This window comes from Lodderomyces elongisporus, chromosome 4, assembly GCF_030384665.1.
Source record: "Lodderomyces elongisporus chromosome 4, complete sequence".
NCBI lineage: Eukaryota > Fungi > Ascomycota > Pichiomycetes > Serinales > Debaryomycetaceae > Lodderomyces > Lodderomyces elongisporus.
The window spans coordinates 806928-827944 of NC_083676.1; the positions used below are offsets into that span (position 1 = coordinate 806928).

The window sequence follows — 21017 nt, forward strand, 5'->3', positions numbered from 1 at the left end:
TGGAACAAAAAAAAAATTATACTAAAAAAAGTGATACTAAAAAAGTCAAAAGTAATCACCCGAGAATCTCTAGTAGCAGATTATCCGATAAGCTTTAGTTTAACTACACTTTTGAGACTTGGGCCCAACGCCCATTTTTGTTGCAATACTGGGTAAACTGTTGCTAAGTATATCGTCTAGGTATAGTACCACTTTTAACACCATTCCGAACCTCGATTATTGCAATGAACTGACGATTAAACCACTCCATTGTTGGCAAAGATCATCGATATACAGCTACAATAGAGTATTCTGTTTAGTCGGGAACGGTTTAGTCAGCTAATTGTTTATAAACACAGTCAAATAACCCGCTATGACATATAAAGCAGTTCCCAACCTTACATTACTTTACTTTACTTTACTTTATTTTTTTTTACATTCTTTTTCTTTACTCCAAAATAATCTAATCTAGTAATATTGTAATTTACGGAGCATCGCCTGTTGTAGTTTCTCCAATAGAATAGAGAGCACTTTTGTGCCTCAAAATCCACCAGTTGCAGTGGATCATACTTTCGAAAACTACAATCTGTATATATATATATATATATATATATATATATATATGCGTTGCATGATAAAAAGCCAGTTCAATTTTATAACCATTGACTGACAATGTGGCTAAAAGCAAAACAAAACTCCAATTCACCTCAACTTGGCTCATTACTTTATAGATGCAAATATCCTCTTACTGGACAAGCACTACCCTCAGTGAATTAATAAACATTGTTTGTACCTATAAAAAAAAAATTAATAAATAAAAGAATAAAACAGAAAAAAAAAACTCTTGAAAACTTATGGCCTTACTTACAAGCAAAAGGAATTTACACTACCTATACAGTATTTCGTTTTCTTTATTTTTTTTTTTTTGTTTTTTTACTTTCTGTTCAGTTAAGTTTAGTTTAGTATAGTTAAGTTTAGTTAAGTATAGTTAAAGTTGATTAAGTTTGGTTTATGTTCACAACAAAGCTTCGGAGGAATTCGCCTCTTCCAGAATAAAATTTTAAAAAAAGTTTAGTCAATTCTTTCAAAAACCTTTCCAAGATTGAAAGTATAATCAGTAGAATAAAATTTAAATTTTTTCCACACCATCAGATCCTGCTGACACGTGTTGAATGGTGAATCAAACTTTTGAGATTAGTGTTTGATTAGTCAATGACTTCTTGTTTGATATAATGCGAAGCATGGTGCCTCAACTCAGCATCAAACTCGCTTTTGCTCTTGTATCCATTTGCTGCATTTTTCTCAGTATCATTATTACCATTGGTGGTTTCTCCCTTTGCGTCTGTCTCTGTCTCTGTCTCTGTCTCTGCTTGTACTTGAGTTTCATCTTGTGCTCCTACTTGACCAGTACCTTGCACCTTCAATCCCATTGACTCGACAAAAGTGGCAACTTCGTCATTCTCCTCATTTCCACACTCCGTCTCCAACTGTCTTCTCAATTTCTCCTTCATTGCAACTGTTCCTTGACACTCGCCACTTTCAATGTGATTCTCAAGCCATTGCGTATTGTTTTCAAAAAACTGAAAACATCCGGCACAGCGTCCACTGTATAACCCACGATCATTTGACTTTGTGCCTGGTGGGTAAATGAAATGCAAGGCCTTGAGATGTGTCTTGAACGTGTCGCGACGGCTGAATCCACCGGTGGGGTGACATTTGGTTCCCGAAAGTGCAAATCCATTGCTACTATTGATGTTATTGTTGTTGCTTCCGTTGCCCAGTTTGCTTGCAGTGGAGTCAGTCGTAGTGTCCTGGTAAAAGGGACAAGAGAATGCCTTGGCAAGGGAATGTTTCTTGAGATGGCGTGTAAGATATCCCTTTACTGTAAAATGTGATTCACAATGTGGACATTCAAATATATGGTCAACCTTGCCGTTTTTGGAAGTGAAGGAGAGTTTGCGCACAGTAGTGTTGTTTGTCGTGGTAGTAGTCGTTGTGACAGTTGCGGTATTCAATGCGTCAAGTTTACCATCAAGCTTGTTGTCAAACTCTGTATTGTTTCTCCTTGCCAATGCGACGGGTACTGCAGAACCCCGACTTGGGCCTGTACCTGTGCCTATGCCCATCCCCGAGCTTGAGCTTGAGCTTGAGCTTGAAGTGCGCGACTTGGACTTGAGTGGTTTCACTTGTCTATTTAAAGAAGTTTTTAATTTCTTGCTTTTGATGACAATTGTTGCTGCTGCCGCTGCTGTTGTTGTTGTTGTTGTTTTTGTTGTTGTTGTCGCTGCTGTTGTTGGGGATACAGGAATATCTGAATCAATTTGCAGAGATGATGGTGTAGATATTGATGAGCTTTCGTATCTTCTCTTGCGTGATTCAGTTTGAGGTTGAGCAAAGTCAATGGTTAATAGTGACAGTTGCTGCTCTGTTTGGGGTTGCAAACGAGTATTCATATGGTTTGATTGCTTAAACTTGCCAAAGAATTCATCATCCAAGGGACTCAAAAAACTCTCAGAGGATGAAACTGAAGAAAATTCAGGATCGTGGTTGTGAAAGTTGGTATTCGAGTTACTGTTGCTAATTACACTATTGTGGTCATTGTGGCCGTTATTCTGTCTCTTATTCTGTGATGCATCTGGCTCGTTGAAAGAGTTAAAGTCTTCAAAAAATGGCGGTGGTGAGTGTGGGTGTAAGTATGAATGTGGATCTTGTTCTACTTGTTGTTCTACTTGTTGTTGTTGGTATTGCGCAAAGTGGTGGTGCTGGTGTTGGTGTTGGTGTTGGTGCTGAGGGTTATACAGTTGTTGTTGTTGCAGAGTTTCAACAAAACGACCATCATGAGCAAAGTGGGCGTCCCTAGACTGGGAGGTGGTGCCTTGCGTCTTTGGTGAAAAGACAACAGTTGATTTTTGAATGATATCAAAGACATTCATCTTGTACTTGGATCTACCACCAACATTTCTCTCAAATATATGTTCGTTAAAGTTGTGATTGTTTGACGCTACCTGAATTGGTAGTGATTTATTCAAGTCTTGAGCAGCAAAGTGGTGTTGGTGTTGGTGTTGGTGTGCTTCATAAAAGTCATCAAATTCGGGAATAGTGATATTCAGTTTTGGTGCAGAAGTAGGGATGGATTGCGGATGGTATTGACTATTGACTTGCTGTTGCTGTTGTTGTTGCTGTTGTTGTTGTTGCTGTTGTTGTTGCTGTTGTTGTTGCTGTTGTTGTTGAAACAAGGGTGTTTGCAAGTTTTCATAAAATGCATTCTTGTCAAATTGGTGAAACTCGTGTGCACCAAAGTCGTCTGTTGTGTGAACATTGTCGAATATCTGGATTTGGTTGGCATTGTCACCTTCAAACATAAAGTCCAAGTCGTCAACTGCACATGGTTTTGGGAAAGATAATGGTAATCTCGTTGAAGTTGCAGTTGAAGTTGCAGTTGCAGTTGCAGTTGCAGTTGCTGGTGATGCTGAGCTAAATTTTTTTGAGTTGTTTAGGAAATTGACATTGTCGATCGCGGGGAATAGTTCGTTAAGTCGTTTAGTCCCGTGGATTAGTCTATGGATAAACTTGTATACACTAAACTTGTGTTTCTTCAAGATGTGTAGTGAAGTGAATGAATTATAAATTGTAGAATTGAATAAAGGGGCTGCTTCTAAGGGGGTATTGGCATAAGTACCAGTTGTTGTGTTTGTATTTGATTTATTCTTTTGTGATGATGATGTTGATGATGTTGATGTTGATGATAATGGTGGTGTTGATTTGATTGTGTATACTTCGTCGAAGACCTGGTTGTGGTCTTTGAATAGGCCTATTGAAATGATGGCCATTTTTGTTTCTATTGCTGTTGATACTAGTATTATTTCTTAGGTTTGGTTTGGTTTAGATTAGTTTAGCTTTTGTATTATTATTTTTTTTTTGCCAACTTATGTGTATCAGCGCAACGTTGCGACGTTGGGACGTGAGGAATGGGGAATTAGGGGAATAAAGTGATGGAGGAGGAGGAGGATACTTTATTTTTCGTTTCCTGCAATCACCAAGTTTGTTCTAATTATAGTTCCATAAATATGTATACATATATACATGTATATGTATATATATATATATATATATAAATTGGAATGGAGGGATAATAGTAGTACAAAGATTAGTGTCTGAGTGGTGGAAAAGCCTAGTGAGAAGATTGTATGACTCTTGGAAACTCGGTTTCTTCTTTATATTCTAGTAAATATATATATATATAGATATAAATGTAGATATTGGATACAAAGAGAAAGAGAAAGAGAAAGAGCAAAAAAAAAAAGGAAGTAGAAGGAAGTAGATGAAATATTATAGGCTTAGGGCCAGAGGCTAATGAATATATATATATATATATATATATATATAGCTGGATAGCTAGAGATAGATAGATAGATAGATATGTGTATGTATGTATGTATGTATGTATGAGCGATATAAGTGTGGACATCGATTAAACGAACTTTTGCAAAAATTGTCATTTGTTGATCCCAATCTTTAAATTTTTTTTATTTTTTATTTTTTATTTTTTATTTTTTATTTTTTATTTTATATTTTTTCAATTTTGTGAGAGATATGCAAGAGACAGAGAGACAGAGAGACAGAGAGATTAGAGCATGCAGATGAGGAGGAACATTCAAACAATAAGAAGAGATAGTTATCATACTATTGGAATGTGTGGTATTTGAAAAATTAAAAATTTTGTTTTTTTTTTTAATTTGATGAGAGTCGGCGGCTAATTTTTATTCTGTCTCTTCTTCTTCTTCCTCTTCTTCTTCTTCTTAGTCTACTACTACTACCTCTTCTCCCATCATCAACTTCATCCTACTTCTTCTTCTTCCTCTCCTCTGCTCTCTTCCCCCCCCCCCAAAAAAAAAAATAAAGAAAAAGAGAAAATTAAAATCACTCCAATTCCATCGGAATAAAAAACCAAATACGGAAATTAAACAATAAATAAAGAAATAAAAAAGATAAGAATAGAAGCACTTGTTATATACTGATGTATGGATGTTACATTGAAACAATGCTAAATCAGTACATACATACATACATAAACGTATATAAGAATGAAATGAATTAACAATCCACACTACTATTGTTTACCTATACGATTAGCCGAGGAACACACCCTACACTCTACACTCTACACTCTACACAATAACATTTACATTTACATTTACATTCGAAAGAGAGAAGGAGTACAAAGCCACTCCTCCTCCTCCCCCCAAAAAAAAGAAAATAGACAAAAAAGAAAAAGAAATTTTTAAAGCTGGAAAAAAATAAAATAAATAAAAAATAGAAAATAAAAAAAAAGCGCAAGACAACAGAAAATTCAGTTTTGATGCCGTACGGAAGAATTTGCTGAGGATTGACAAAGGATTGACAAAGAATTGACATATTATTATTATTACTTTCTTTTTCTTTTAATTCACTAATTTTGACATTGTTCCATAGTAAATTACCTCTCCACAGTAAATAGGAAATACCTGTGACTACCAGAAGGATAAATAAAAATAATATGAAAAAAAGAAAAGAAAAATAAAAGGATTTGGCATTTAGCATCTATCAGTAGCTGCAAACATGCAGATATGCACCACAGTAGCTAGTTTCAAGTGTATGTTGGCATATAGAAAACAGCAGAGGAGAAGGACAAAATTGAACACCACCCTTTTCTTTACTCCTCTTCTGCATCTACATCTACAGCTACAGCTTCGTCTTCGTCTTCGTCTTCATCGTTGCTATTTCTTTTTGGTCTCACTCCACAGTTTAATTTCTTTGTATTTCGAAAGGGAAAAACAAAACACACACACACACACACACACACACAACTTTCACCACAGTTGTGAGAGATTTAGACTCGCATACTATTTTTGAGTATTGTCAGTTCTTCTCTCAACAAACTGCTTTATCAAAATCGGGTTCACCACTTTTTAAGAACCCAAAAAAAAAAAAAATCAAAACAAATACTCTTTCTCTCCCTCCTCAGCCATATCCCTGTCTAATTATTCCGATTCCATTCTTGCTTATCTTTTGCTTTAAACACCTACTCTAATTATAATAAAGAGAAAGAGGAAATAAAAAAAGAAAGAAGAAGATGTAGAGTCTTATCTCCTGTTCAAATACAAACTTAAATCAGGTACAGAAGATAAGAGAATACCCAAATTAGATTGGACAACATAATCCCATACATACTCCCATACATACTCCCATACACATACACACACACCCTTTCGAAATAACATCAACAACCTTCCATCTTCTTTCTGTGCTCCTTATATCCCTTTGTTCTATATTCTCACTTGCACAACTACTCTATCAACCATTATTTGTTTATTTTTTATGTGAATGATTTGAAAAAAAAAAAAAAAAGAGGAAAAATACGTGGGGAAAGAGTAAAAAAGAAAAAGAAGAAACTTGATGACAATTGTTACTTGTTGCTTTATGTGTGTTTGTGTGGGTGTGGGTGTGGGTGAATGTGTAGGTGTGGATTGTATTATTATTATTATAATAATAATAATAATAATAATAATAATTAGCTTTCCTTTCATTAGATTAAACGAATTTATCAAGACAACTTGCGCTCCAGAGGAAAAACACTTGCAGAATATGTTAGACCAACTTACGTTACATTTGAGTTGGTAACAGGAAGCATTACAGAAGAACAATCGAAATTTTGTCAAAACGCCCTTTGATGATAAGAACTTTTGCATCGTTTGAAGCTCCTAACCCATCTCTCCCCGGCAGCTTCTTTTTTTTTTTTTAGTTCTTTTTCACTTTCCCTCTTCTCTTCTCTTCTCTTCTCACCTCCGCAGTTTTTGACCAATGATCACAATATCAAAGTTGGAGGAAATATTACATTACTAAAATAGAATTAACAAGTAGAATAGAGAATAGAGAAAAACGTTTCTAGTGGAAACTCTCCAGTACTCCAATAAATTGCTAAGACTAATTGCTTAGTCTTTGTCTTCAACTGACTCTGACTTTGACTCTGACTCTGAATCATACTGTCAACTTCACCCCTCATTTTCCTTTACGCCGCTTTCTCACTACCACCACCACCACCATCTCTTGCTCAATACCACTCTCCTTAGGAAACAAAGAAAGGAAAAATTAAAAATTAAAAATAGAAATAAAATAGATACCCTACCTTTTAAATTCTCAAAACACAAACAAAATAAATAAATAAAAAAAAATTGAAAAGAAAAAAGAAAAAAGAAAAAAGGAAGAAAAGAACAACTCCACAGTCCAGGATTTAATCCGATGATCGTGCTAATCAAATAGAGAGACAGAAAATAAAAGACATGAGATCTTCAGTTTTAGTCGTCAAGACGTCATAAATGGTAATGACAGTAGCTCTGGTGGTAGCTCTAGTGGTAGCTCTAGTGGTAGATCTAGTGGTAGATCTAGCAGTTCGAAGCTGTAGCAGAGTTTGATAAAAATCAAATGGTCTATTATGCTCAAGGGTTGCGCATTTGTCAACCAGAATCTTACAACGGAGTTATATCCAACCTTTAATTTAGTTAACGATAGAAATAAAACAAAAGTAGGGGGGAAAAAAAAAAAAGAAAGAAAACAAATTCGGAATGACCTTGCTTATCAGCCAAAACCAACCCTAAATCCCAATTCTACACACTCACACACACACACTCACATATCTATACCCTCTCATCGCACTTACACTTTATTGATTTTTTTTTTCTCCTTCCTTTTCCACTTAATTTATTCTATTCTTTCGTTCTTTCTTCTCTATCTAGTATCTCTTGGTTTCTATCAACCCACTCGTTAAAGCACGTCTCCTTTTCTTTCTTTTTTTTTTTATTTTTGTCTTGCTTGCTTGCTTGCTTTCCCTGTCCTTTTTTCATCTATTTCCCTTTCATTTTTTAAAAATTTTCTTCACTTTTCCAAACCCTTGCTAAACTTAGGAAAACAAGAACCTTAACAGCTAAAGTAGAAGATTCCGATTTTTTTTACGATGGTGCTGTGTAAATAGAAAAAGATAAAGGGGGAAAAAAAACGTAGCAGGAGACATGACAAATACTTGGAATTTGATTGGTTCGGAATATACCGAAAATTAAAAGTTTTAAACCTATTTTTTTTTGAATTTGGTTCAGAAATGTACCAAAAAAAGAAATATCACTTGTACATACATATATTAGAAAAGAGAAAAGGAAAAAAAAAAAACATTTGGTTCTAAAAACAAAGAAATAAAAAATAAAAAATAAAAATAAATAAAAGGAAAACAAAAAAAAGTGAATTAGTAAAAGTGAAAAAAAATAAACTGATCACGCCCAGGATCGAACTGGGGACGTTATGCGTGTTAAGCATATGCCATAACCAACTAGACCACGCGACCTGTTTTTGATGTCTGTGTTCTATATCGGATTCAGAGAATACGTTAGAATAGAACTTATTGTTTTCAATAGAGCATAGCCTCTATTGTTGTCGTTCAATTGAGCATAGCCTCCATTGTCCTCGTTCAATTGAGCATAGCCTCAATTGTTGTTGTCTAATTTCAACATAGTAATTATGTTGTATGTTAGTTATGTTTAGGACATAACAGTTCATAGTACGAAGATGAGAAAAGTTCGAATATAAAAGAAGGACTTTGCTCACTCGAATTTCGGTTTATAGTTTATTTAGAAATTAACTTGTTTTAAGAGTCAGACACCGACACATAGTAGAAGTCTACTATAGAGTAGTTCCATATAACGTGCAGTGCGTTATATGCGAATACAAGAACTTAACCACATACACACAGATCCTTGTCGCAAGTTCCAAGGATCCCAGATCTGTCATAGAGAAATACCGCAAGAAAGGAGGATATTATAAAACATCTGGTAGCGTCGCATAAAATTATGATATTTTTCTTGAATGTTAATGAGCCCAAGAAACCCAAATGCAGCACACACGTTGCATGAAGGGAAAGTTGAAGAACCGCATGATTTGGTTTGACCTTATAGTTGCTAAATAGTATTAAAGGTTATGGTGGTAATGTTTATCACGAAGTGACAGATGATTTGGTGGTGCGTGACGGTGCAGGAATGAACTCGTACAATGTGTACCGGGTTCGAAGGCTGACTTTAACTCGGATGAGTTAGATGAAGCTGTACAACTGACAGATGTCAGTGAATCTTAGGATTTGGAAAGTGGCTCGCATGAGTCCAAAGAGCGAGAGCTCTTTGAATTTTCGTGAGAGAGGTATTTGGTCTGGATAAGATCATAGCTCTATCTCCCATTGAAAATATAAAGTTTTATGTTCCGGTTGTGATGATGCTGACTGCTGTTTAAGGTAAGGAATGCATGGCATTGCTTGATTCCGGTTCGGTTGCAGATTTGGTGCTCGCCAAGTTTGTGGAAGGGAAGATCGATAGTCTCCCTCAGGATACTTGTTTATGTGACGTGGTCGTTGCATTTGGTACAAGTTTGGTGGCCATTCTAACTTAAAGGTTTAGGTTGGAGTGCTACACAGAAAGATGAAGTCAGAGTACTTCAAGAAACAGAAAATGGCCTGAACAAGGTAGTAGGGTCTAAAGAGCTTATGCTCTTTGAAATCGCCAAGGAAATCGAGATTTGATGTGATATCGAATCTCCGAGTAGAGAACAAGAAGTTCTAGGTTCCAGTTGAGATGACGTTGCTTGCGGTAAGAACGGCAAAGGTTGCCTAACGTTGTTCTATACTGGTTCGGGCGAGGGTTTGGTTTGGTATAATTCTAAAATAGAATTATTTTTTTTAGTGATGGGATGATGGATAGTCTCCCGAGATATGGCTTGCGGGTGTGACAAAAGGTGTCATGCAGGATAAATTGCAAGCGGACATGTAACACTAGATGTGTTACCAGAACATTGCTATCATTAGGCCGGGTTGGAGACCCTTGATAAGCAATAGCCCTCGAAACTCACAATAACCTGTGAAGGGGCGGAACTTCGTTAATGAACATGAGGAATTAGAGATTCCAGGAACATGGACTTGTGATGCTAGAGTATGCATACAATTGGATCCGAAATGTTGGTAAATTGCATGGACTTTACAGGGATGCAGTGAGTTGAACTGTATAAGGTAAAGTTGGTATGTTCACTTAGGATACGAAGGAGAAACTTGATGAGAATGTTTTAAGAGGGGAAGGAAGAATATGTTTGTGATTTCCCAAAAACATTATCAAGTATAGAAACGGACAGTGTCACTTCAAAAGTTGAAGGAGATCGGAATGTCCACGAAAGACGAATGGATTAAGAGAAGATACTCTCGGGAATTCAGTCGGGATTAACCTCAAGGTATAGACAATACTAGTTTAATGAGTGAGGGAGGAACCAAGTCCGTAAGAAAGTTGGTTCATGCTGAATGTGTGCGGATCATTGGTTGCTTAGTTTAACAGTGATTGAACAGTTGATCGAAAAGGTATCAGGATATCGCCACTACTCCACGTTGGATATGACGCAGAGTCTCCATCAGAACAGATTGGATAAGGGAAGTAGTCATGTGACAGCTGTTACAGTATTTGGCAAGAAGTATGCTTATAACGTGTTGCCGATTGGTTTTATTAAAGCTTTGGCCATGTTGCAGGAAACGGTTTCTCGGTTAATACAGAAGAGTTCGGGTTGTGTTGCTTTATCGACGATATTGTTGGTTTACTCTAGTTGTACAGAGGAACACAGGAAGTCATTGCTGTTGTTGTCTTGAAGTTTTCAGAAGAATTACAGTTTACTTTCAAGAGTTCAAGTGTGAGTTGGGAGTGTCGAAGATGACATCTTTATGTCATGAAGTTAGTTTAAATGGTACCTGAATCTCCGAAGTGCGATTGGGAATTTTCAGAAGTGAGAAATGTTTAAGGATTGGTTATGGTGAGACATTTATAAGTCGAGGATACGGATCACGGATCATTAGTATTGTTGGTGAGGTTAAAAGAGAATTTCTACCGGCGGCATGTAAGCTATGTGAGCCAGGTTAGGAGAAAATTTCTACCGGAGGCATGTAAGCTATGGGAGCTAAGTCAGCAGTTAGATAAGTCTAACGGGAGCTCCAAGGAAAGAAATAGCTTGTCATGTTGGTAGCGAAAGAGTAGTTCAAGAAGAAGGAACTAAGGATAGGAAACAAGTGTTGTTTCACTATCAGGACTAGACTGCAGGATTAGGCAGTTGATGTTGTGTTTGGTATTGTGTTTGGATGAACACATAGTTAACATGAATTATTAGTCATTGGAGATGACGTTATGCTCGGTAAATATTGCTAACAAGGAATTGTCCGGATAGACAATTGTAACAAAAGGATTTTAGTTAGTTACAGCTGGTAGGTAATGCAAGATGTTGGTTACTTGAGCAAGAGTCAGCAGATCATTCAAATCTACTGATGAAGTATTATTCTTTGTGAATAGATCGGCTACAAAGACAGCTGATATGAATATTGGTTTCACTAGGAATGGATAATTGAACATGTTGCTTAGCAAGGTGTTGCAATTGGTTGACGTTTGAATCGTGGTTAACGAATGATCAGGAAAGGTACTACGGACTGATTGTCAAAAGGTAGTAGTCACAGTTGCTTATAGAAAGCTGCGAAAGACATCATAGTTAAGGTTCAACGTTTGTTTGTCAATCGGATGCTTGACTTAGGTTTGCTTTATGTTATAGGTTCGATACTGATAGAGAGGGGACACGCAATCCTCCAGAGCTCAAGGAGTGCTATCAAGAGGTATGAACATGACAGAGATAAAGTGTTTGGGTGCTACGCTAGTTGGGTTTTTATACTAGTGTGCTCATGGTTAGTCAAGTGGAATGCTGCTTGTGGAATTGGATTTGTTTGTGAGTTTTGAAGATACTTGGGTTATAGACAGTACTATAAGGTACGTGTTGGATGATAGCCATATGTATTTCATAGGAACACAAGTTCGCTTAGTTTGTCGATAATAGAATGCACTAAGCCAGACGGTTGGTGAAAAGGTGGAAATTCTTTAGTGTGAGAATTTGCCTTGGGCATCATTGGTGATGCGGATTAAGGACATGAAGTCATTAAGTCCAATGGTTTAAAACGGAAAGTTGGTACAACTTTATTGGAGCGGGGGAAGAAATCCTGTCCGTTCGTATAGTTGATAATGGGATTATGCTTTCAGGAGAGGATTATTGACGTCCAGGAATATAATGGAGAATTACAATTGTGTTCATGAAAGGGTTCTAAGTGAAGAAGACTAGCATTAAGTTAGTGGTAGATCATGGGATATATGGAAGATTTCCATTTATGGAAATAGGAGTTTGGTTCTTACTCAGGTATGTTGAGTTTGATACTAAGTGAATGGTTGTAGACCAAGACATGGTTCTACTTGTCGTCCCAAAGTCAGGGGATTGGAAGTCGCTTAGGATGTTAACACATTTGTTGCTTGTTAATTACAGTTGGTTACCCTGAAGATAGTCTTGAAGAGGAGGTTTGATTTAACAAGGGGGTGATGTTCTATATCGGATTCAGAGAATACGTTAGAATAGAACTTATTGTTTTCAATAGAGCATAGCCTCTATTGTTGTCGTTCAATTGAGCATAGCCTCCATTGTCCTCGTTCAATTGAGCATAGCCTCAATTGTTGTTGTCTAATTTCAACATAGTAATTATGTTGTATGTTAGTTATGTTTAGGACATAACAGTTCATAGTACGAAGATGAGAAAAGTTCGAATATAAAAGAAGGACTTTGCTCACTCGAATTTCGGTTTATAGTTTATTTAGAAATTAACTTGTTTTAAGAGTCAGACACCGACACATAGTAGAAGTCTACTATAGAGTAGTTCCATATAACGTGCAGTGCGTTATATGCGAATACAAGAACTTAACCACATACACACAGATCCTTGTCGCAAGTTCCAAGGATCCCAGATCTGTCATAGAGAAATACCGCAAGAAAGGAGGATATTATAAAACAGTCTGTAAAACCTACTACTTTGATCAGATATATCTTTATAGCAAATCATTGTTTGTGGTTGGTAGTGACAAAAAGAGCAAAACCAGACGACAAAAGACTAATGACAAAAGACTAACGACAAAAGACTAACGACAAAAGACTAACGACAAAAGACTAATGACAAAAGACAACATGTGATCCTATTACTCTCATTACCAGAACTAATATATCTTTCTTTTTCTTTTTCTTTCTTTCTTTTTTTTTTTTACTAAGTTGGTCTAGGATTGGCATACATATTTGTGTTTTTACGTTAATTGAAAAGGAAGGTATTATTCGTTAGTTACAGTAAGTATAATAACTATAAAGACTTGGGTTATAAAGAACCTTTATTCACTACAAAAGAGATGCAAAAGGGAGGAGAACAAGCAAGAAAAAAAAAAAAGAAATGATAAAGACAAGACAGGAAAAGTAAAGGTACCGAGAATCCATACGTATCTTGTGTCACAACAATAGTTGAAAGCCAAAAAAATGATCACGCCCAGGATCGAACTGGGGACGTTATGCGTGTTAAGCATATGCCATAACCAACTAGACCACGCGACCTTTTGGATGTGAAAGTAAACACCTCTAAAATCCCCTAAAAATCATTTCAAGTCATGTGATATACATAAATATATATAGCTAATTTTGACATATTTTTCTTTAAATTTCTTTTTTCTTTTTTCAGAATTAGTAGACCGTAGTGATTGAGTGTACTACGACTATAGGTTTACAGAGTAAAGCAAATGTAATTGAAACAACAAAAAAAAAAGAAAGAACAAAGAAACTGTTTTTGAGCTATTGCGGAGGTTTGTGCATTTCATCAACATGTCACTTCCATGTTCATATAAACATTCCCTCATCTACACAATATCTGCAGAATATCTGCAGAATACCTAGCTTGTTTCTCCTTCTTTGAACTTAAATCTAAACTCAAACTCTCTAAAGACTTGTGAAATAATTGTTATATGAGGGAATCAAGATGCATGTTTATCCAATAAAAAGAGAGATAAAATATCTCGTCCTCGTCCTCGTCTTGGTCTTGGTCTTGGTCTTGCTTTTTGTTTCACTTTATTTATTTTTTTTGTTAGAAAAAAGAAAAATGAAAAAAAAAAAGAAACTATAAGATCCTGGCAGTAGGAGCAGTCAATCGTCACAGCCGTACTCAAGTCACCAGACCTGGAAAGAGACGCAAAGCAAAAGAATCAAGAAATGAAACAATCTGAAGAATAGTACGTATTCTTCTTCATTTGAGAAAATACAGAAAGAATGAAATAAAAGAAAATTAAACACGAAATCTAAGAAGCAAAACAGATTAAGAAGCCCAACATTAACGTGACTGTACTACAACTTTCTTTTTTTTTTTTTTCTCTCTCTTTCTCTTTCTCTCTCTATTTTTTTTTATTGTGTTGTTTTAGTTCTTCTCTTTCTAAACCAATCAAAGCATCGAAAAGATACAATAAGCTTGTTGTACTATTGAATGATATACAATATACAATATATATATATATATATATATATATATATATATATACATAATTTCATTAGAGCAATTGAAGCTCGCTTTCTCTTTTCTTTTCTTTTCTTTTCTTTTCTTTTCTTTTCTTTTCTTTTCTTTTCTTTTCTTTTCTTTTCTTTCAGTTGTTCTTTTTTGTTAATCTTTTATTTGACTAGGTTGGAAACAAGCCTTGATGGTTACTCACTTTTTTATTTCCTGGATTTTTATTGTTGCGCTGCTTTTCCACAAAGTTGCTTTGAAGCAGTGACTTAAACTGAAATTTGTTTTGGCTTTCTCTGTCTCTGTCTCTTTCTTGTTTTAATTTTTTCTTGTTTTTTTTTTTTAATTTATTGTAGAAAGCAGAAAGCAATCTTTTATTGGAGACGAAGAGGAACAATAGCCGTTATAACAATCGTGAAGAGACTGCTATTTCCATCATTCATTTACTTACACACTCAATCACACAAGGAAGAGATAAAAAAGAAAACCGTTTGTGCGTCAGGAACTGGAACTGAAATTGCCAATGGTTTTCTATTTCATTTTTCATTTTTATTTTTTGGTTCTTCAAAGTTGCTTTCAATGTAAGTACCATTACCTCATGTTTATAGTATATTCTATCTTCACTATTCACTGCTCGTGTTTTCTACCCACACATACACCTACACACATACACTTAGACACACACACACACACACTCTCTCTTTCATATATATATATATATAAATCACTTTAGATTACATTTCCTCTCTTCTCTTTTAGTTTCCTCGGATTATAGGAAAGAAGAGCCTGATACCTATACGTAAATTTCACTCAAACATAAAATAAAAAATATTCACTTGCTTACAACGTATACACTGCATTTCATGTAGTAAAGGGATGCGCTCTACTTAATCTCATGCTTGTGACTTTTCCTTTCAAAACCCTCTTAAACCTCTAACAAAAAAAAGACAATAGCACTTTTGTATTGGGTATAATCATTTGAGCACATGTGAAAAGATGCAAAGAAAGCAAGAAAGAAAGAAAGAAAGAAAAGAATTGTTGATTTGTGGAACTTGTTAATGAGGCTGACACGACAGATGAACTTTAGGACTCAAACACTCATTGGTACTATTGGTACTGATACTCTAGTTGTAGTTTCCCTAATAGTTGCTAGGGGATGAGGAGGGAGGAGGGGGCTGGGTCATCATTTTGTGAAAATTTACAAAAGTGGCACAAAGACAAAGTGACAGAGATTGTGAAATTTCAGGTTGCAGTTTTGTGCAATAATTATAGTGTATTTCTATATGCAGGATCTGTAAACAAAAGAACAAAGTTCATAGTCCAAACGTCACCTTCTAAAGCCACTCCATAATATACACAAGCACAAGCACACACATTGTTTGTTTGTTTCCTCCTCAGGAACAACTAGCATCTCTTCACATCTATATACAAATATAAATAAACTCAATTGCTCTTGCTCCTTCACCTTTGCAACTTGTCATTATATAAGATCCAACTAAGTTCAACTCCATTCGCAATAAAAGAAAAAAGAAGTCGAGGAAGAAGAAAACGAAGAAGAAGAAGAAGAAGGATAGATTAAAAAAAACCAAATCTTTTTCAAACCACTTTTGTTCCTTTACACCTTGGGCTTTATACAACTATAAAGGCTATCAAAAATCAAACTTATACACCACCTAGAAAAAAAAAAGACAGATTTCTACAAAGCCATACTCAACCAAGCTTAATTGAACTTTTATTTTATTTATTATAAATTTGTTAAACTACAAGATCAACAGAGATTTATCAAACTCATCACAGATTAGTGTCTTTTCAACCGTATTATATCATATCATATCATATCACATCGAATAATTTTATTTTATTTTAATTTATTTTGTTTTGTTTTGTTTTGAACTTTTCTTTTATTTCTTGTTTTTTTATTTATTTCTTTACTATATTTGTTTAGAGAATTAAAATAACTTCAAAAAAAAAAACTAAAAAGAAAGAAAGAGAACACACATTTCCTACTTCAAAATGGCAGAACAAGCATCAACAAACAGTTCAGCCTCCCAATTCGTCTCGACGCTTGTGCCTACATTGGTGATTGCAGCCGTTTATGTCATTATCTTTCTCATCATTAGAAACCGCCAGAAACGAGTTTATGAGCCAAGATCAATCGTCAAGTCCTTGCCCAATGACTTGCAGACCCCTCCACCTGCAACCGGTGCTTTTAGCTGGTTGACCTCATTGCTCAAGAAGCCAGAAACATTTATCATCCAGTATGCTGGTGCAGACGGTTACTTTTTCTTGAGGTTTTTGTTTGAATTTGGCGTCATCTGCTTGTTGGGAGCAATTGTCACATGGCCAATCTTGTTCCCAGTCAATGCAACCAACGGTAACAACAACCAACCAGGCTCAACTGTTGCAGGCTTTGACATTTTGACCATTGCAAATGTCCGTAACAAATGGAGAACTTTTGCCCACGTTTTCTTATCCTGGATATTGTTTGGCTTGGTGATCTTTTTGATTTACCGTGAGTTGGTTTACTACACCACTTTTAGACATGTGTTGCAAACCACCCCATTGTACGACTCATTGTTGAGCTCAAGAACTATGCTTCTTACTGAGATCTCCACCACAAAACTCACAGACTCGACTTTGAGAGAATACTTTCCAACCGCCACCAACATTTGGTATGCACGCGAGTACAAGAAGTTGGGTAAGGAGATTGAAGAGAGAACCAAATTGGCAAACAAGTATGAAGGTGCTTTGAACAAAGTTTTGACCAAGTCGGTCAAGTTGAGAAACAAGTGCTTGAAAAAGAACAAACCAGCACCAGAGCCAGTTGACGACTTGAACAAATACTTGAAAGATGGCAAAAAAAGACCAACCCACAAGTTGAAGTTTCTCATTGGTAAGAAAGTCGATACCTTGAACTATGGTGCCGAGAGGTTGGGCGAGTTGAACAAATCAGTGGCCAAGCAACAAGCTGAATTCCAAGCACAAGAACAACTCCCAGCTGTTTTCATTGAGTTCCCCACCCAATTGGAATTGCAAAAGGCATACCAAGCCATTCCATACAACAAGGACTTTAAAGGCGTTAAGAGACTCATCAATGTTGCACCTGATGACATTATTTGGAAGAACTTGCAATTGACACCAATGAAGAGGAGAATCAAAAAGGTTCTTGCCAACACCTTTTTGACATTGTTGATTATCTTTTGGTGTATTCCTGTTGCCGTTGTTGGTGCCATTTCCAACATTAACTTTTTAACCGAAAAGGTGCCATTTTTAAAGTTTATCAACAATATGCCAAAGGTTATCATGGGTGTGATTACAGGTTTGCTTCCAGTTGTTGCATTGGCCGTGTTGATGCTGTTGATCCCTCCTGTTATTAAGTGGATGGGAAGAATTTCGGGCAGACTCTCGGTTCAACAGGTTGATGAGTATTGTCAAACTTGGTACTTTGCATTCCAAGTTGTTAATGTGTTTCTCGCAATCGCATTGGGTTCTTCGGCTGCTTCCGTTGCGCAGGAGATTGTTAAGGACCCTGGTCTGGCTATGCAGCAGTTGTCTCAAAGATTCCCACCTTCGGTCAATTTCTACTATTCGTATTTGTGTCTTCAAGGATTAACTATAAGTTCCGGAACATTGCTCCAAATAGTTGCCTTGATTTTGTCCCACATCTTGGGTAGAATCTTGGATAGCACCCCAAGAGCCAAATGGAACAGATGGAACACTATTGGCCAACCAGGATTTGCCACTTTGTATCCAGGCTTCTCATTGTTGACCGTTATTGCTCTTGCATACTCTGTCATTGCTCCACTTATCTTGGGTTTTACTGCAATTGCCTTTGCTGCATTCTACTTTGCTTATATTTACACATTGGTCTACGTCATGAGACCAGTTACCACCGAGGCTAGAGGTAAGAATTACGTCAAGTCTTTGTTCCATTTGTTTACAGGATTGTTTTTGGCCCAATTGTGGATTACCGCATTGTTTGTGTTTACCAAAAACTGGGCTTGTGTTGCTTTGGAAGCCGTGATTATTATTGTTACCATTGCCGCTAGGTGGTGGATGAAGAGAAGATTCTTGGCCAACATTGATGCTGTGCCAATTTCTGCGATCAAATACGCTGCAGGTGACACAACTTATGCTTACCCTATGTACGATCAAGGCTACAAGGAAATTAGAAGCGAAGGTCAAAACTACTGGGAAGGAGGCAATCAATTGGGTTTGACTCCTGGTGATGGTGGTTTGGATCAAGTTGTGGCAGATAGAAATCCAGCAGCCGGAGCTCCAGCCTCTGCTCAAAGAGACAATTTGACAGTTGGAGATGCCGATTACTCCACTATGGGTGAAACCAAGGTGGGCAAATTTGATAGCGAAAAGGCTTCGACCAATGTCGACACTGGCAGAGCATCCTCGGTTACTGGTGGTCCGTTCCAAGAACCCAACTCCAATGATGAAGAAAAAGGAGGGTTTTCTAAGAAGAATGCTGTTTCCGGCGCTGCTGGTGCTCCAGGTAAAGGTGTTTCCTGGTTGAAGATCTTCTTCAAGCCAAAGACACAAACTTTTGACATGATTAGAAACATCATGCCAAACACTTACTTTAACTATGTTGAGTATAATCCTGAGTTTGTGAGACACGCATACGACGATCCTAACGTGTCCGCTGAGGCGCCACACATTTGGATTGCCAGAGATCCAATGGGTCTCTCGGAGATTGAGAAGAACAAGGCCTTGAAAGAAGGTGTCGATGTTTCTGACGATAATGCCACTTTTAACGATAAGAGCCAAATCGTGTTTAGTGGTCCACCACCAACTTACGAAGAGGCCATTAGAGTTTAGGATATCATTTCCATTTCCATTTTCATCGTCATTTTCATTTTCCGTTTTCATGTCAACGTCTAAAAAGCTGATATGAAGGACTTGTACTTGACTCCATTTGTCATTTCTGTAATAGCGTTTATTTATCTTCAATTATAAAATTGAAATTTTGTTAGTTGCTTGTAATTTAATAATAATTTTCTTAATACTAGTCAACTTTTTTATAGTTGTTCCGTGATTCTGTAGCTTGTTCCTTTTAGATCTACCAGCACATGATGGATGGAATGGTATGTGGGCTGTGTCGCACACACACAAAAAAAATGAGGTTAGAAGAAGTAAAATATATAGTTAATAATTTAAAGTGTTTTGATTTTGTAATGAACTTTTTTGTTTTGTTTTCGTAATTTTCATGCTTTCAGAAATTATGTAGAGCAAGGTATGAATGAAATTTTGACAACGACAAGTAAGTAGATGAGTTGAGGAGTAGAAGCAAAGAGTTAAATAACAGAAGGATACATTGTATATGTTCATGGTTGACTTGCAAGATATGTAAGTTATAAGTTCGTAATTTACACCCAAGTGTGCCACTTTGTAAGTAAAAATTTTGCATCAATTTCGCATCAATTTTGCATATGACTTTTGGTGTGCTTTTCAACTCGTCAAACTCGCCGTCTCCATATATAGCCAAACTACTCTACACTTTGTACATGAATATACATTTACAGTGCTCGTGCTCAAACAGTGAAAACACTTGCTTCATCATTATTTGATGATACATTTATAATTTACCCATGTTCAAAAGTGCGTGGTAAGTGCTGACGTTAAATAAAGATACAGAACATCCTCAGGACTAATTTCCTTAGCTGCGCAAAAGAATGGTGAGCGAGAGAAATTAAAAAGGAAAAAAAAAGGAAAAAAAAAAAAGAAAAGGGAAAAAGGAAAAAGTACAACGAGGAAATAAGATGGGAGACAAGAGTTCATTTCATCGACATCACAGTAAGGAAAAGACCATAAGGTTGATTGCGTTACCCAAGCGTACCAAGTAAGTTTATTTAAACACACACATGGCTTAATTAAATTTTCGCAGCAGTTGCGCTGTTTTTCAGTTGCGAAGGGATTATGGGGCCGAGGTTCCGAGAATCGAGACGTTAGGCGCTGATGGGGGAGGGGGCGGGCGTGGCGGAAAGGAGGAAAGACTCTAGACAGACGGAGCTGTTTAAAAATGGGGGTTGTCAGACCCAACAAGTAAGCCTGCGTGGCGAAATTGGTTATCGCTTTTGACTTCTAATCAAAGGATTCCGGGTTCGAGTCCCGGCGTGGGTTTTCTTACTTACCAATTGCGGCTTTAGCTCACCTGGGAGAGCGTCAGACTGAAGATCTGGAGGTACTGTGTTCGAGCCACAGAAGCCGCACTTGTTTCACACATTTAAGCCTGTGTGGCGAAATTGGTTATCGCTTTTGACTTCTAATCAAAGGATTCCGGGTTCGAGTCCCGGCATGGGTTTATCTTTTATTATTTTGCGGCTTTAGCTCACCTGGGAGAGCGTCAGACTGAAGATCTGGAGGTACTGTGTTCGAGCCACAGAAGCCGCATTTTATTTTTTTTTGTTAATATTTCTATTTCTACTTTTCATTTCTATTTTTATTTCTACCTCGACTTTTAATTCTAATTCTAATTCTAACTTTTTTGTATTTTTTTTTAATTCTCTTTGATCATTTGCATGTTTATCTTCTTTGCTCATCTTTAACTCCATAAAGATCATTAACCTTGGAAAATATTTGGTTAGAGCTTTATTTT

At 36.5% G+C, this 21017-nt stretch overlaps 2 protein-coding genes and 6 non-coding genes across 8 annotated transcripts; 5 read left to right on the forward strand and 3 right to left on the reverse strand. All coding sequences in view use genetic code 12, as the record gives it.

The window, feature by feature from the left end:
• Nucleotides 1-1184: 1184 nt before the first annotated feature.
• STP3 (Zinc finger protein) lies at nucleotides 1185-3809 on the reverse strand (the record flags this gene model as incomplete). Its single annotated transcript, XM_001526005.2, has 1 exon — nucleotides 1185-3809. The coding sequence occupies one exon, from the start codon at nucleotides 3807-3809 to the stop codon at nucleotides 1185-1187; it is 2625 nt and encodes an 874-aa protein (XP_001526055.2).
• Nucleotides 3810-8276: 4467 nt separating this feature from the next.
• On the reverse strand, nucleotides 8277-8350 carry PVL30_003455. Its single transcript has one exon. It is a non-coding gene; the product is annotated as a tRNA-Val (tRNA).
• A 5052-nt stretch (nucleotides 8351-13402) lies between these two features.
• PVL30_003456 lies at nucleotides 13403-13476 on the reverse strand. Its single transcript has one exon. It is a non-coding gene; the product is annotated as a tRNA-Val (tRNA).
• A 2947-nt stretch (nucleotides 13477-16423) lies between these two features.
• Nucleotides 16424-19240, forward strand: PHM7 (phosphate metabolism protein 7; the record flags this gene model as incomplete). Its single annotated transcript, XM_001526006.1, has 1 exon — nucleotides 16424-19240. The coding sequence occupies one exon, from the start codon at nucleotides 16424-16426 to the stop codon at nucleotides 19238-19240; it is 2817 nt and encodes a 938-aa protein (XP_001526056.2).
• A 1228-nt stretch (nucleotides 19241-20468) lies between these two features.
• Nucleotides 20469-20542, forward strand: PVL30_003458. Its single transcript has one exon. It is a non-coding gene; the product is annotated as a tRNA-Arg (tRNA).
• Nucleotides 20543-20558: 16 nt separating this feature from the next.
• PVL30_003459 lies at nucleotides 20559-20631 on the forward strand. Its single transcript has one exon. It is a non-coding gene; the product is annotated as a tRNA-Phe (tRNA).
• An 18-nt stretch (nucleotides 20632-20649) lies between these two features.
• On the forward strand, nucleotides 20650-20723 carry PVL30_003460. Its single transcript has one exon. It is a non-coding gene; the product is annotated as a tRNA-Arg (tRNA).
• A 16-nt stretch (nucleotides 20724-20739) lies between these two features.
• PVL30_003461 lies at nucleotides 20740-20812 on the forward strand. Its single transcript has one exon. It is a non-coding gene; the product is annotated as a tRNA-Phe (tRNA).
• Nucleotides 20813-21017: the final 205 nt, after the last annotated feature.